General features: G+C 40.9%; 2 protein-coding genes across 7 annotated transcripts; one reads left to right on the forward strand and one right to left on the reverse strand.

Annotated features, from left to right (window-relative positions):
- The first annotated feature begins 1,651 nt into the window (after positions 1 to 1,651).
- LOC129341346 (protein EOLA1-like) lies at positions 1,652 to 7,071 on the forward strand. Of its 6 annotated transcripts, XM_054996486.1 has the most exons (4): positions 1,739 to 1,967; positions 2,825 to 2,998; positions 3,722 to 4,018; positions 4,328 to 7,071. In XM_054996486.1, exons 3-4 carry the CDS (start codon positions 3,766 to 3,768, stop codon positions 4,585 to 4,587), a joined length of 513 nt encoding a protein of 170 aa, XP_054852461.1. In that variant the 5' UTR covers positions 1,739 to 1,967; positions 2,825 to 2,998; positions 3,722 to 3,765; the 3' UTR covers positions 4,588 to 7,071. The 6 variants fall into 6 exon arrangements, with proteins under 6 accessions (XP_054852463.1, XP_054852461.1, XP_054852460.1 ...); XM_054996488.1 differs by lacking the exons at positions 1,739 to 1,967; positions 2,825 to 2,998 and adding an exon at positions 1,652 to 1,719; XM_054996485.1 differs by lacking the exon at positions 2,825 to 2,998.
- A 2,375-nt stretch (positions 7,072 to 9,446) lies between these two features.
- On the reverse strand, positions 9,447 to 13,003 carry LOC129341724 (heat shock transcription factor, Y-linked-like). The gene is made up of 2 exons (XM_054997070.1): positions 12,440 to 13,003; positions 9,447 to 10,261 (listed from the first exon to the last, which is right to left on the reverse strand). Exons 1-2 carry the CDS (start codon positions 13,001 to 13,003, stop codon positions 9,482 to 9,484), a joined length of 1,344 nt encoding a protein of 447 aa, XP_054853045.1. The 3' UTR covers positions 9,447 to 9,481.
- Positions 13,004 to 14,691: the final 1,688 nt, after the last annotated feature.

Here is a 14,691-nt window from a genome sequence, read left to right on the forward strand (position 1 = left end):
AGATTTCATGAGCCGCAGCTCACTTCTTCAGATATGGAAGCTCGTACCCTATCAAATTTTAAATCATACACATTAATTTTTTTTTTAAAAAAAGAATGGAAACACAACACCTTCACTTACATCCATTTGGTTGGCTTTCACCTTCCTAAGTAGACCTTTTTCTCCACTCACTCGGCATTAAGATTGCCACCTTTTAGTTCCCCTCAATATTTGGCATCTCCAACTGTCTCTGAGCATGTGTCCCCCCCAGGTTTTTTTGGGAAGGGGCAATCATTCCATCTATATATGGTGCCCTGAGCTCCTTTAGAGAAAGGAATAAAACTGTGATAGAATGTGATCAGAAGCACTGATCACATTCGTGTTCTGGCTTATGCCCTCCTTTACTGACAAATGACCAAAGGGATGTGATTTAAGCCAAACCAATAAAATCCAAACTGACTGCATAAAGTTTTAATTTCTGCATGAGGAAACAAATAGAGGTGTGTCTGTGTACATGTATGTGTTAAGGAGAAGACCTAGAAACAGCTCTCTCTGGAAGCCATTCCCCCTAAATCCATGAAATATAAGCACTCTCAAATGCAAACCCTGTGACATAAATGCACTTTGCACTTGCTCAGAGGCACTCTAAAAATTCTACATTATGTTCTATGACTGATAATAACAACCACCACAACATTCAATTTATATACTGCCCTTCAGGACAACTTAACGCCCACTCAGAGCGGTTTACAAAGTATGTTATTATTATCCCCACAACAAACACCCTGTGAGGTGGGTGGGGCTGAGAGAACTCCTAGAACCGGTGACTGAGCCAAGGTCACCCAGCAGGCTTCAAGTGGAGAAGTGGGGAATCAAACCCGGTTCTCCAGATTAGAGTCCCGCACTCTTAACCAGTACACCAAACTGGACTGAGCCCTACAAATGCTATTTGTATTGAATATAAATAGCAAGGCAGGGTTGCAATAAGTGAAATTAAGTTCTCAAACCGGAACCTTGGCTTCTCCTTATATCTGCTTTGAAACTAATCTGCAGTCCATGAAAGATTTGGTCCCCAATTTTGGGTTGCCAACTGCAAGCTGAAAAATTCCTGGAGATTTTGGGGGTGCAACTGGGGAAAGGATGGGGTTTAGGGAGGGACGGGACCACAATGGGATATAATGCCATAGAGTTCACTTTCCAAAGCAGCCATTTCCTGCAGGTAGGGTTGTCAATCTCCAGGTGGTGGCTGGAGCTCTTCTGGAATGGCAACCAATCTACAGTCCACATATACCAGTTCCCCTGGAGAAAATGACTGCTCTGGAGGGTGGACTTTATGACACTACACCCCAGTGAGGTCCCTCCCCTCCTCAATCTCCATCCTCCCCAGGCTCCACTCCCAAATCTCCAGGAATTTCCCCGTCGGGAGCTGGCAATCTATCTCCAGGGTAACTCATGGTCTGGAAAATAAATCTAGTTCTTGGAGATGCAACCCTGGCATACAACGCTTCCTTTTACGGTTTCCTCTGAGGGACGTGGCGTGGAAATGCGTCCTTCCTCCCATTTTTTACTTCAGAGGCCGAAGAGAGAAAATTAAAAGGCAGTTCAAGGCTCGTCAGGGCAGAGGAACCGAAGGGGGCGCTGTCCCCCCACCCGTAAGGGAGTTGTAGGTTGCGAAGACCAGAAGCCGGATGTGACTGGCTGAGGAGCGGCGACGGTAGCTGCGACCCGGCCTCCATCTTGGTGGGGCCTGGAAGGGATTGAGGGGTCGGCTGAGGGAAAGAGGGGAGGACCGAAGCTCTGCCTGGGGGCGGGAGGGGAAGAAGAAGGTGCGCGTGCGCAGTTTGACTTTTGGAACTCCCTGCTACTGTTTGGGTTTGTAGCAAGGGTTTTTGAGAAGAAAACTACCATTCCTGGCTTAGGCTGTGTCGTAAGAAGTAGCTCAAAGAGAGACGTTGCTAAGGGACAGGGACTATCGACTAGGCTATTGGGTGGGTACTGTCTGCTGGTGTAGATAAGCTCCTGAGGGGTAGTTCGAGGCTGCTAAAGATGTCATGTGAATTACTTACGCTTTAATTTAGAAGGGTTTCATCTCAGTGTTCGGCTTTCTGCTAGTTTTCAAATTTGCAGCTACCATCTCCTGTTGTATCTTTTTTTCATTGCATGTCCCAACTGTGGATCGTATTGAATTTTTACTCCGTGAATGTCTTACCTCTTGATTATGTTGTATTCACTTGCAATATATAATCTGCCTTGGATCTCAGTGAGAAAGGCGGGTTGTAAATAAACAACAATATTCAATTTTTCGTCGTTGCCTTCCCCCCGTCCCAAGCTTGCAGGAGAATGGGTAGGAATAAAGTGGTAAAATGGACAACTATTTTAGAATGCAGGTGGAGCATCTTGGAGGTTTTTGTTGGCAGAAAAAGGGCTCAGCAAGCAAAGTTGGGGGTGGGTTTGAAGCTTTCTCCCTGCCATGGTAGTTTTCAGTTTAAATTCATATATGAAACTGGCTTATGCTCAGTCAGACTATTGGTCTATCAAGGTCAGTATTGTCTACTCTGTCAGTGGATCTCGTATAGGAAGTCTTTCACTTTGCCTATTATTAGAGCCTTTTAACTAGAGATGCTGGGGATTGAACTTTGGACCTTTTGCATACAAAGCAGATGCGCCACTAAATTTGCAGGAAAGTGTTTGTGGTTAACAAAGGAGCATTCAGAACTGGAATCTCCACCTGCAGTCTGAAGTGGTGCTACCACTTCCTTCTCCAGGATGTGTAAATTAGGCCTTGCGCTCCCAAACAGTGGTGGATAGGCTTCAAGCTTGATTGATTGCCTTGGGTGTCCACTAGGTACAAAGAGGCTCTTCACAAAGGGGGGAGCTGCTGCACCATGGAAGCTGTACCCCTGGATATTGGAATTACCTGTACATGACCAAGTCACATCAGTTACAATATAACAAATCCAAAAAATGCTACATACAGACCCGGTTAATTGGACAACCAATTCATACTGCTGTTTTACAGGTGAACGCTTAGGCCAAGAGACCAGCAATTAACCCTTCTTATTGACAGTCTTTACAACAGCAGTTTGTGTCAGCATTCTTGTGACTATTAGAGAGGACAGAGACTGCAGTTGCACTGGTTGCTAAAGCAATAGAGAGTGGTTTTGCACAATGCTGAGAGCTTTCTGGAAATCAGAATTTGGCAGTGGGTAGGGGTGGAAGACAAGTCAGGCAGCTCTGAGCAATGAGGACTTCTTGTGGCTTCTGAATTGGGAACTTTAGGAAATCGAGCATGATTCAGTGAATCGGAACGTATCTTCTTCCCACCCCTGCTCCATTTTTGGATATTTTTATTCCACCCTTTCTTGAAAGTGCTCAGGATATCATAGACAGTTCTCACAACAACCCTATGAGGTTACAATGACGATGACTGGTCCAACATCATCCAGTAAGCTTCAGGGTGGAGTGAGGACTCAAAACTAGGGGTCTTCTCAGCCCTTGTTCATCATTTTAACTATTACACTGGTTCGTTTGCACCTGCAATCCCATTCTCAGAGAGTAAAATAGCAAGGCAAAGTATTCTAGGGCAACAGATTTGGAGGCAATACTGCACAACTTTAAACATTTCATGTGACAGTTGAGAATTACAGTAGTGTGGCTTCTGACAGGTGAATTAAACAAGCTCTGAGCACTAGCGAGGAAAGAGCTGTTCTTAATTCTGTTTTATTCTGTTTGGAAATTAAAGGTGACATAAGAGGCATATAGAGGAGAGCATGACACTGAAGAAAAATGAAGTTTGCCTGTCTTTCCTTCCGACAGCCATATGCTGGCTTAGTTTTAAATAAAGTCAAAACAATAGAGACCCGTTGGCGACCACTGCTAGCTGAGTACAAGGCCTGCACTCTTGCTGTCCACATTGCTTTTAAAGACTGGGATGACACAACCTGGAAAGACATCCTTGGGAATAGACTTGGCATGACGCCACCTCAGATTGAAGAATTACTATATAAGGGTGAAAAGTTTGGCAGAGGCGTAATAGCTGGTAAGTGATGGTGACACATTGTGTTGCCTGTAATGTACTTCTTACTTCAACTGGGACCTGATTGAGAACAAAGGGAGTCACATTGAGCTTCCCACATTCCTGAATACCACCCCAGAGTTTGCTTGGGAAGAAAGGAAGGGATGGTGGTGGCAACAAGAAAGGGGAAACGTAAAAGAGGGCTGGATATTTCTGCTGCCTCGTATACTTAATTTCACAAGCCTTTTCCCTAGTAAATAAAATTGGGAAAGCAAGAAGTGGGAAGTTGACATAAATTTTGTTCTGAAGATAATGCATTATGTTTAAATATAGGGCTAATTGACATTGGAGAAACATCACACTGCCCAGAAAATATACCTCCTGAAGATCTTGTGGACCTGGAAAATAAAGCCATACTCTTGGGCTTGAAGCAGAAGTACTTGACAGTTATTTCAAACCCCAGGTGGCTGCTGGAACCAATTCCTACCCGAGGGCGCAAAGATGTCTGGAAAGTAGACATCCCAGATGAACTCATTCCTTCTGAGGAACACAGTGGAAGGTGTACTGATGACAATTTGACTCTATGTCGCTGACTCACTTGCAGTCCTTTTGAGAACTATAATAATTCATTTGCTGTTCCTAACACCTGGATATATGAATAAGCTGAAGACTGTGGAACAGGTGGTTGAAATGGAGAAGTAATTTTTGGTACTACAAACATAAAGCAGTGGTGGCAGCCATTAGTGCATGGACAATTTGATTAAGCTTCTCATATTGGATATAATTGTGAATAATTGTGCATATGATGTATGGAGTATATCGGAGTAAACAAATTGATACTCAGTTGATTCTTTGTTTTTCTCTGAAGGCTTGTCATTGTGCTTCTGCAGGGTGCTCGAGCCACAGGGTGTTTGAGTCGCTAACAGGTGATTCTTCCCAACTAGAGAAGTTTCTTGTTATGATTTCAGGTGCACATACTATAAAAATTGCAAAGAGCTGGGCTCAAGTTCCTTGGATAGGAACGTCATAGTTAGACTGTTCTGTGCCTTCAGAAGCAAAGCGGAAGGAAGAAATTTAGCAATTGATGTTTTTCCTGCTGTACATTAGTAGTGATGGGAAACCTGTACCTATATTCTGGCCAAGAATGTTTTTAGGAGTCTTTTTAAACTGCAGCATGGTACCTCTTCGTTAAATAATGAGCATGTTGTTTACCAGAATTTTTCCTGTGAGAAAACATCAGTGACCATGGGTATCTCACTTTCTGAAGAGGCGGTTCTGCAACTGCCGTTCAGTTGACCTATCCAGCTCTGTCATCCTTATGCTTAATTGATCCTGAAAAAATTCTCTCCATGTAGTGAGATTATGAAAATAAGCAGACTGCATGAAGCAAAAAGGTATAATTGAAATTATTTGGTATACATGGGTCAAAAAAAGCTTCTAAAGAAAGAAATTTGACTAAGCAAAAAAACTCCCCTTCTCATTCAAGTTAGATGTTTCTGGTATTAACAATGCAGACACTAAAATACATGGTACAATGTACTTTGCAAGAGGGTTCGAGACATTTCTGCCGGTTGTCAAGAAATCATTGATTTTCTACTCATTTCTCTGAAGTCTCACTTGAGGGAATGGTTGACTGGTTTTGTCTCCAGAAGTGAACACCCTTGGATATGCAATGACTTAAGGTGGCCCTTCAGTCTGTGACTTGACCTAGCCTTCTCTAGGCACTTTTCAAGCATGGATTTGTCTATTTCCCTTGGCAAATCTTTTTCAGTACTCCACCACTTGCCTTGGCAGCCAGGTTTTGTCCCACTTCATATATATTATTGGCGTAAAATATTAATAGGGGTATTTCCCTGTCACTGCTAAACTTTGGTTCCCCAAGTCCATGGGAGTAACTCCACAGTTCTATTTCTACATGCAGATGACACCCAACTCCGTATCTCACTATCCAGGTCCCCACAGGATGCAGTGGAAATCTGAGATTGCTGTCTAACAGCCGTGGTGAAATGGTTGAAAAACAACAAATTGAAATTGAACCCAGTCAAGACTGAAGTGATGCTTGTTGGGAAGGCAGAGATCTTGAAGGACATTGTACTCCCCACTTTCGATGGAGTTCATCTGACCCTTGCAGACTCAGTTAAGAGCCTAGGGGCTATACTGGATCCAGCGTTATTACTAGAAAAACAAGGCAGCAGCAAAAAATGCTTTCTTCAACCTCACTCTAGCCTGGAAGATGGCTCCTTATCTTGACACTGCTAACCTGGCCACTTGGATCCATGCTATGGTAACATCAAGGCTTGACTATTGTAATGCTCTATACATTGGCCTCCCATCTAACTTAACTAGGAGGCTGCAATTAGTGCAAAATGTAGCAGCTCGATAGTTATCAGGAGTGAGCAGGAGCATGAACATCACTCCCATCCTACAGTCACTCCACTAGCTACCCATCATTTACCGTGCTCAGTTCAAGGTATTAGTTATTACATACGAAGTTCTTAATGGCTTTGGCCCAGCAAACCTACAGAACCGCCTCCCTCCCTATGTTCCTCCATGGCAGCTTTGCTCATCTGAACAGGGTCTCCTGCAGGTGCCAGGCTGCACACGGGTGAAGTCAGCAGCAGCCCGTACAAGGGCTTTCTCTGTGGTGGCCCCTATCCTGTGGAATGACCTGCCTGAGGAAGTCAGAAGAGCCCCCACTCTCCTGGCTTTGTGTATACGATGCAAAAGGCTTTTGACTCAAATCGGAGGGTTGTATTGTAGGGATGGGGTCTTGGATGCTTCACTAACGAGTTGGGGATCATAGACTTCATCACTATTTTTGTCATATATTATCTGCTGCTTTAAATATGTACTCCTATGTACAACTAGAGCTCCATGTTGTCTGTTAGTCCTAGAATTATGTTTTGCTCCAGTATTTTTTCTGCTCTGTCTTGGATCCTTGCTAATGCTATGTATGCCTTTTAAACTTGTATCTGTTTACCTTATGGTATTGTATTGAAATGTACTTGATACTGATTGTATTAACCTCATACTGTGCAATCCGCCTTGAGCCTCAGTGAGAAAGGCAGACTATAAATGACGCAAATAAATAAATAAAAATATGAAATCCAGTTCCTTAAAATACCATTTCCTATTTGAAATAGTAATTTAAACAAATCTAAAGGTGTATCATCCTGACCTGGATGGCCCAGGCTAGCCTGATTTTCATCAGATCTCACAAGCTAAACAGGGTTGCCCCTGTTTAGTATTCAGGTGAGAGATCTCCAAGGAAGCCTAGGGTTGCTATTCAGATGCAGACAATAGCAAATCAACTCTTGTCTCTTGCCTTGAAAACCCTACAAGGTTGCCATAAGCTGGCTACAACTTGATGGCACTTATCACCATCAAGAGACAGCTGCTTTTTCAAGATTATGGTGTAAGCCATTTTATCTTTTAAATTTTTAAAATATTTATGTCTTCATATAAATATGCATAAATAGTTTATGTATACAAGTTTGAAAAAGAAAATGGAACATGGGGCATTCCTACTGTATGGGCTCAACATAAAGTGACCCTTTGCAAACAAATCTTTTCAAGAGTGACTTACTCTTTCCTGTTTCTGTTCAGCCTAATAGCTTGGATCCTACAACTATCCTCTTAAAAATAAGATGTAAATTTAATTCAACATTATTGTAATTTTCAAAAGTTGTAAGTATTATTTGAATAATTCAGTATGCAGTTTTTCTGCACTTATTCTGCAATGTCAAATAGTATATGGCTGAAGGTAGGTTATTTCGAACAGACTTCCTTCATGTATTTGTCAGGATGTCTGACAGACGTGCATAACAATCTGCAAAAGCATTTCACTCTCACAAGGAATGAACTCGAAAGAGTTCATATTATTGCATCATAATGGGAACCATCTTGATAAATTTACCATATAATTCTTTGCAAAATTACTCCACTCTAACCCCATTGATTTCAGTGGGTTTATCATGAAGTAACTGTGCGTGGAATTGCACTGTTAGTATCTCATTGATCATGTGCTCACAATCAAAGGTATACCAGGAATAAACAGTCACTTGTGATATAATTGCTAAACAAGTGATAAGATAAAGAAGTATTTGAGGCTTTCACTTTAGATAAAAAGGCACTAAGCACTGGTTCAAAGTTGCCTGCATGAACTGACCTTAACATGACAAGTGCATTTGCTGGATGACACTGGTATCTGTCTAGGCTCTGAAAAATGCATCACATTTGAATTGAATAAAGGGCAATAATTGACCCAGATCAGAGATGAGAGGTAGAACATAAGAGACATGTGGGTATACAGTTCTCAGTAAACTCTTTGCTTAAAGGTTTTTATTTGCATCTAATCTCTTTTCAGCAAGTGATTACATTTAAAATTGTTTGCATGTCAAGCAGCAGCATATACTACTAGACAGAACTAAACCAAAAACTTTAAAACTATTTGGTCCTTTTAGCCATGTAAGAGCATGCAAAACCAGCATACAATTTATAAATTCAGCCAAAAGTTCTTCAAATGATGGACATAATGGAAAAAAGGATAAGTAGGAGACTTTTCCCACTGACCTAGTCTTGTAGTTACCAGAAGCAGTCAAGTAACTCATCCTGATTGATTGTGCCTGTTAGAAAATTGTGAGCAAGTGTTGGCTTATATAAGAACGAACATTCCTCTCTTTGCTTTTTTGTTACCTTTTTATCATTTCATCTAATATGTCATCTACTGTCTACTGAAAGGAAGGTCAGTATCTTCCTCTTCTGCTTTCTTGGCTTTATTGTGGTTGTCCTTGACCTCTAGGTTCTCACTAGTCTGTAGTTTAACAGATATTTACTGTGAACTTTTGATATTTTTGTATGATAGTTACCTTAAATCATTTGGTACAGTCATCACTTGCCACAATACATACTGCAAAACTGCCAAAAACAATTCTTAACCTATGACAAGGAAGGTGTCAAGAAAAAGATTCAGCAAGTACCCAATTCAGATTCTTCCCTCTTCCAATTAAACGTCTATAAATATCCTTGTCAGTGCTCTTCCTTCCTAAACTATTGTGTGTTACAGGGTTTTTTTTAGATTTTATACTAGTTCTTAGAACCACCTTGGCCACGTATTCTGTCTCCATGTGCCTCTATAAATGCAAAATGTGTATATTTTACACTCCAACCCAGTCACTGAAGTAGTATGTTCAGAATATTCCCATGTATTCCAGACACACAGAACAATCATAAGTGGCTTGTGGACCGTAGGTTTATCTACAGAATAACAGAAAGCTATTTATTTGGGATAAAACTATGCCCAACATTTTTTCCTTCTCTGTATTTTTCATGCCTATACTACTGAAGAAAGTGAGTTACTTCATAATGAAAGAAATACAAAAGTTAACCTAGGTAAACAAGATATGAAGAAAGAAGTTTATTCTTCAGTCATTGTGGATTTTCCCTATTTCTCTCTCCTGATGGGATTTTCCAAGTCTATCGCTTTCTTCATCGATGATAGCCAGTGTATTCTGTCACTTTGGGCCCAACTCCTTTGGAAGCTGATGCAGTATTTGAACTACAGTTGCAATTAGGACAATGGTGGTATGCAGGAGTTCGGTGGTGATGGGAAGATCGTGACATGGAAATGGCAGAAGCAGCTGCTATCATAGGCATAGAGAACCATGGGTTACAAAATGGAAGCAAACTGGCCCAATGAGCTTGCATGGCTGATAAGTCTGGATACATGGTTGGGAAAGTTGGCAGCCCCATCACAGGTGCAAAAGGGCTGTTGGGTACGGGTGGTATGACATGATACAAAGAAGTAGCAGATGTAGTGGTGGTGGAGTCTATTTCGTGAGTGTTGACTCGAGCATGGTTGGTGTGCTGGGGTAGATGGAAAGGAGCCAGCTGGTTTATTTTGTTATCATTCTCCTCAGGCACAGCCTGTTCAGAGGGCCTCATGGGGGGTGGAGAGGAAGTAGTATATCCACTTCTCATCCGGGCTGATATTCCAGCCAGTCCCTTGTTCATGGTAGGTTTTCGGAGTCCAGATTTGTGCGTTTTATCCTTTGGAGAAGTTGCAATGAAGCTGTTCTCCCTAGATGCAGCTCCCAGTGTAGTTTGTCCATCTGGGCTTCTTGACCTGCTCTTCAGGCAACTTTCACTGTAGTCCTGTTCTAATGAAAAAGCTACTGGTGGGGTATTTTTTATCCCAACTCTTCTCTTGCATCTTGCAAGTAGGTGAGGGCAACCCCTCTTAAAATTTGGGTTATGATAGAACTGTAACTAGAAAAAAATCCAGAGGAATAAATTAGGCTTTGGAAAAAAATTAAATAGCTAAGTAAGACATACAAACATACAGTCTCTATAGATCTTGTATTTCTACCCTGCCTGTCAGTCAAACACCCTCTAAGGAGGGATCTCTTTTCAAATCATGCATATTAATTTAGACAGTTTTCTAGCCTTTTAGTTCTGAATTGAGATAATGTAAACTAGGATACAGCACCATTCTACTTCCTTCCTCCTTTCCTAATAAAATTGAAGGGAAGTTATAAAACTAAAGATTTCAGTTTGTCTTTGACTATACACATCAAAGGGCACTTCATTTATTTGTATACCAACTGTCCAGGATTTTCAAGAACCAATGTTTGGTAGTTTCTGGGAAATAACCATTTCAACTTACACACACAAAAAATCAACCCTACAAAAAACTAGTTGTCTCATGAGATACACTAGCATAACACTCCTTTTATCCACTGCAAGAAGGTAAATGTAGGCTGTAACCTGATGATTTTTGCAGCATTTGCTTTAGTGAATACAGTACAAAGTTTACAGCCTGTTTACTAGTAGTATGCTTGGCCTTTGATTTGCACTCTTTGAGGGAGTTTGCCATTTAACTTAGGTTAGGAAAAAAATTATATGGATACTACACTCATTTTATGCAAATAAAGTATGCCACTCTTCATTCAGGATATGCATTTTTTAAACATCTGTTCTGCTTTTTTACCAAGGGGAATGCAAGATGGCTTGCAATGTGTATTGAAGGAAAGAGTACAAAAGTACATTAATAGTAACAGCAATAAAAATCAAACAACAGTGCCAAAAACAACAGCACAGAAAGGATCAACAACAATAAAACATACAAACTTAGGCACTGAAGGCTTAGGTAAATAGAACACACTTTGACAAAGTCAATAGGCAAATGTCCTTCAGGATGGAGGTCCAGAAAAGGGGCACAATCACAGAGAAAAGCATACCTCCAATAGACAGACACCTCTCTAACGGCTGAAGGCCTCTGATGACAATCTTAACTGACAGACAGATTGATATGGAAGAAGATGAAATCAACTCGGCCCCTAGTACTGACAGGATTTGTTAAAGCATTCACTTATTCTCTCTTCTACAATTTCTTACCTTCAACTTTTTCTTTCTGTCACCCTAAACATACCTGTCTATGCTGACCATCTTCATCCTGACTTGACTCCCTTTCCCCCCTCTCCCTCTTTTCTTTTTATGAAGAGGTACTTCGCTGGCTATGTGCAAGTTTGGCATTTTGGGGGGGGGGAAGGATTAAAGCTACTCCCCAAATTGGAAGAATCACCCAGTAATCTGATGTGGAATGTACATACTGGGAACAAAGCAACACAGGACAAGGAACTATACGCTAGGCAGCAGAACATTAAGAATTGTCAGAACACTTCCACTGCAAATCACCAATAAAATGCATTTGTATGTGTATACATGCAAATTGCTGTTTGTAATTAGCATGTGCAATATAAACTGAAGTACACTGTATTCTAACATGCAGAAAAGACTTTGTCCTTGAATTACAGAACGTTTTGTTTTTATAGGTTGAAATTAGCATTGAACTGCTGCCATTGGCTTTGGTTCAGTGTTGCCTGCGCTGGATGCCATTAAACAAGTGTGTCAGAATTAAACACATATACAGTGAACAGGGTCCAACGGGCCACTGGAAGCAATTGCCAATGAGAATGTCTTAATACTCACTTATTCAAAGCATTAACAAATCTGACAGGCTCATCCTGAATTCATATTTCAGTTAAATTAACTCTGAATTGTGCAAGAATGAAGTCCAAGCTGCTATCTGGCACTTTCAACAGGTATTCTCTTGCTCAGCATGCTTAACACCTAACATTATTACATATTAACACACTATATATAAAATTCGTGGCCAGTAGCACCTTAAAGACCAACAAAATTTTGCAGGTCATAAACTTTCATGATACACAGTTCACTTGTTAGATACCATAGTATCTTTAGTTGTGCCTAATCACATGAAGAGGCCAAACTGTTTCTCTTGGCATGGAAGCTATTCATTACCCCTAATTTGTTCATCTCTCTCATTACCTGTTCTATTCTGCATTAAGAATGACCAAATCTGCACAGTAAAGGCAATGGAAACTGAATTTCAAGACATCTTAACAAAAAATGCTGATATCTTACCTTGCTAAATGCATACGCTGCTTTTTCTTCTGCTAAAAATTCAACAAGAGAGGCAGATCTTTGAAAACTCTGTCGCATTTTGCTAAATCCATAGAGATTTAACTGACGAATGAAACTTTTCATGCAGTCAGTTTCAAAGATACGCAGTGGTCCTTTCCTTTCCAAGACCTCCTTTTTGAAAAGCTCTTCATCAATCACAACACAATTCCCATCATCATCCCACCACAGCGATTTAAACTGATCACTTTCAACAATTTTCCAGAGTTTCTTTGGGAAGGTGAGGGATAGAAAATCATTGTCTTCAAGAGAACTGTCATCACAGGGAGCAAGCCGTGGTCTTTTTACCCAGGGTCCATCACTTAAAGCTTGAAAAGCATTTTCTTCTATCATGGATCGTAAGGCAGAGTCACCAGCTGCTGTTTTATCATGCAATGGAGTGGATGAAATTGAGATTGCAGAATGAACAGTTTCATCTTCAGCTGAAATATGTTGAGTCTGTGCAGCAGGAAGGTCCATGTCCAATTTCCTCTTCTCACTTTGACAACTTTTTTCAGCTGTAGCCATTTATACTAATAGTTAAACCATGCTGACAAGGCAGCAGTAGGCCTATTAAAATGCTACCTTGTGGGAGCTACAATAAGGAGTTCTAGAACATCACAATGAGACTATCTTTTGCAGGTGTGACATCACAAAATGAACTCTGGTTTCCTAGCAAATGAGATCATAATGACAAAACAACCGGGCATTTATTACTTCACTGCTGAACAAGAGACATTAGGACTAAAACCCTGTATTAAGTATTCACTGCAAAAGTATCATATAAAAATTACACAAACTTTACTAAGTGTTCACTCAAGGCAATTTACACTAACAGCTTTTGTTAACTAGAATCCCCCACTGCCTTTGAATAAATCTACTGTTATATTATGTAATCCATGAATGCTGAAAAACACGTATCTGAGGAAAACATAATCAGTTGCATTAGCACTAGAGAATAACATAGTTCCTAGAAAAACTTGCCCACAATACCACCTCTCATAAGCTGGGGAGGGGGGGTCTCTCAAACTGATCTCCACTTTGCACTCTTGCAGGAAAGAAAGCTCATCAAGGACATTTTGGCCCTTCACACGAGAAGAGAAAGGGAAGTGCATCTGGACTGAAGAGATGTGAACCCCATTTGCTGCCCATCTTATTATTTAGCTTCAACTTTATAGAGTGCAAGATGCCAAATACTAAGTGGGATACTATTTTTATAATTCAAGTGGAAGGTGATAACATCACTACACCAAACTTACTTCATTTTTCAAAAATGATTTATACTCCTATCAAAATCTGGCCAGATTTTCAATGTACACATGTGCAAACAGCTTTCACCAGGCCTTCAGTACTGTCATTGTTATAAGTAATAGTGCAGGCTGAAAATGACTGGGCTCATGAAAGAAGAGCTCATGTAAAAAGGATAGCCAAACCCAGCATTTCCCCCCTAAATAAGTGTGCTAGATGCCTGCACAGTGCCGACAGGTTCTGCCAGATGAGTTTCTTAGCTAGCTCAATATAGATACTTATTTTGTGTATACACATGAAATTATTAAACTGTATGTTAATTTTATAAGGTATCCATTAAACAGAACTTCTGCCTAAAATGTTGAAGACTCAATATCAGAGTTATGCATAATCTTACTTCCTGACATGTTGTGGCTGGCTCTGCCTTCCATGGCCATTTTGGGCTGTGCCCATCACCATGTGTTAGAATTCCAGAGGTACACACGCAGACTAAAAATGGTTGGGGACCCTTGGTATAAGCACTTTCAAGACCCATGGCAGGTACCAGGATGCTGGGGGGAGGGGGGGAGTTAAAATTCAGACAAGACAGAAGTGTTGCTTCTAGGAAAATCTGAGATCCTGGGTGCGGGTGATGTCTGCTTGGTTACACAAAGTTGTTGTTACCAAACTCAGTTAAGATCCTAAGGGCCTTGTTAAGACACTTCTTAGATGTTATAAAAAGTGTATGGCAGCAGTTGCTAAGACACTAGTGTAATGAACTGTGTGGAGCTGTCTTGGAGATAACTCACACGCTTCAGCTAGTACAAAACTCAGTCGCCTATTTATTAATGGGTAAAAACGGCCTCTATTATGGACACTGCTTCTGAACACTTGCCTTGGCTTCCTGGCTTCTTCTGGGTTAATTTAAAGGTCGTGCTTATGTGCTTCCAGTTGCATGAGCTGGAACTCGCATTTCTGAAAAACCATCT

This window comes from Eublepharis macularius, chromosome 13 (assembly GCF_028583425.1).
Source record: "Eublepharis macularius isolate TG4126 chromosome 13, MPM_Emac_v1.0, whole genome shotgun sequence".
NCBI lineage: Eukaryota > Metazoa > Chordata > Lepidosauria > Squamata > Eublepharidae > Eublepharis > Eublepharis macularius.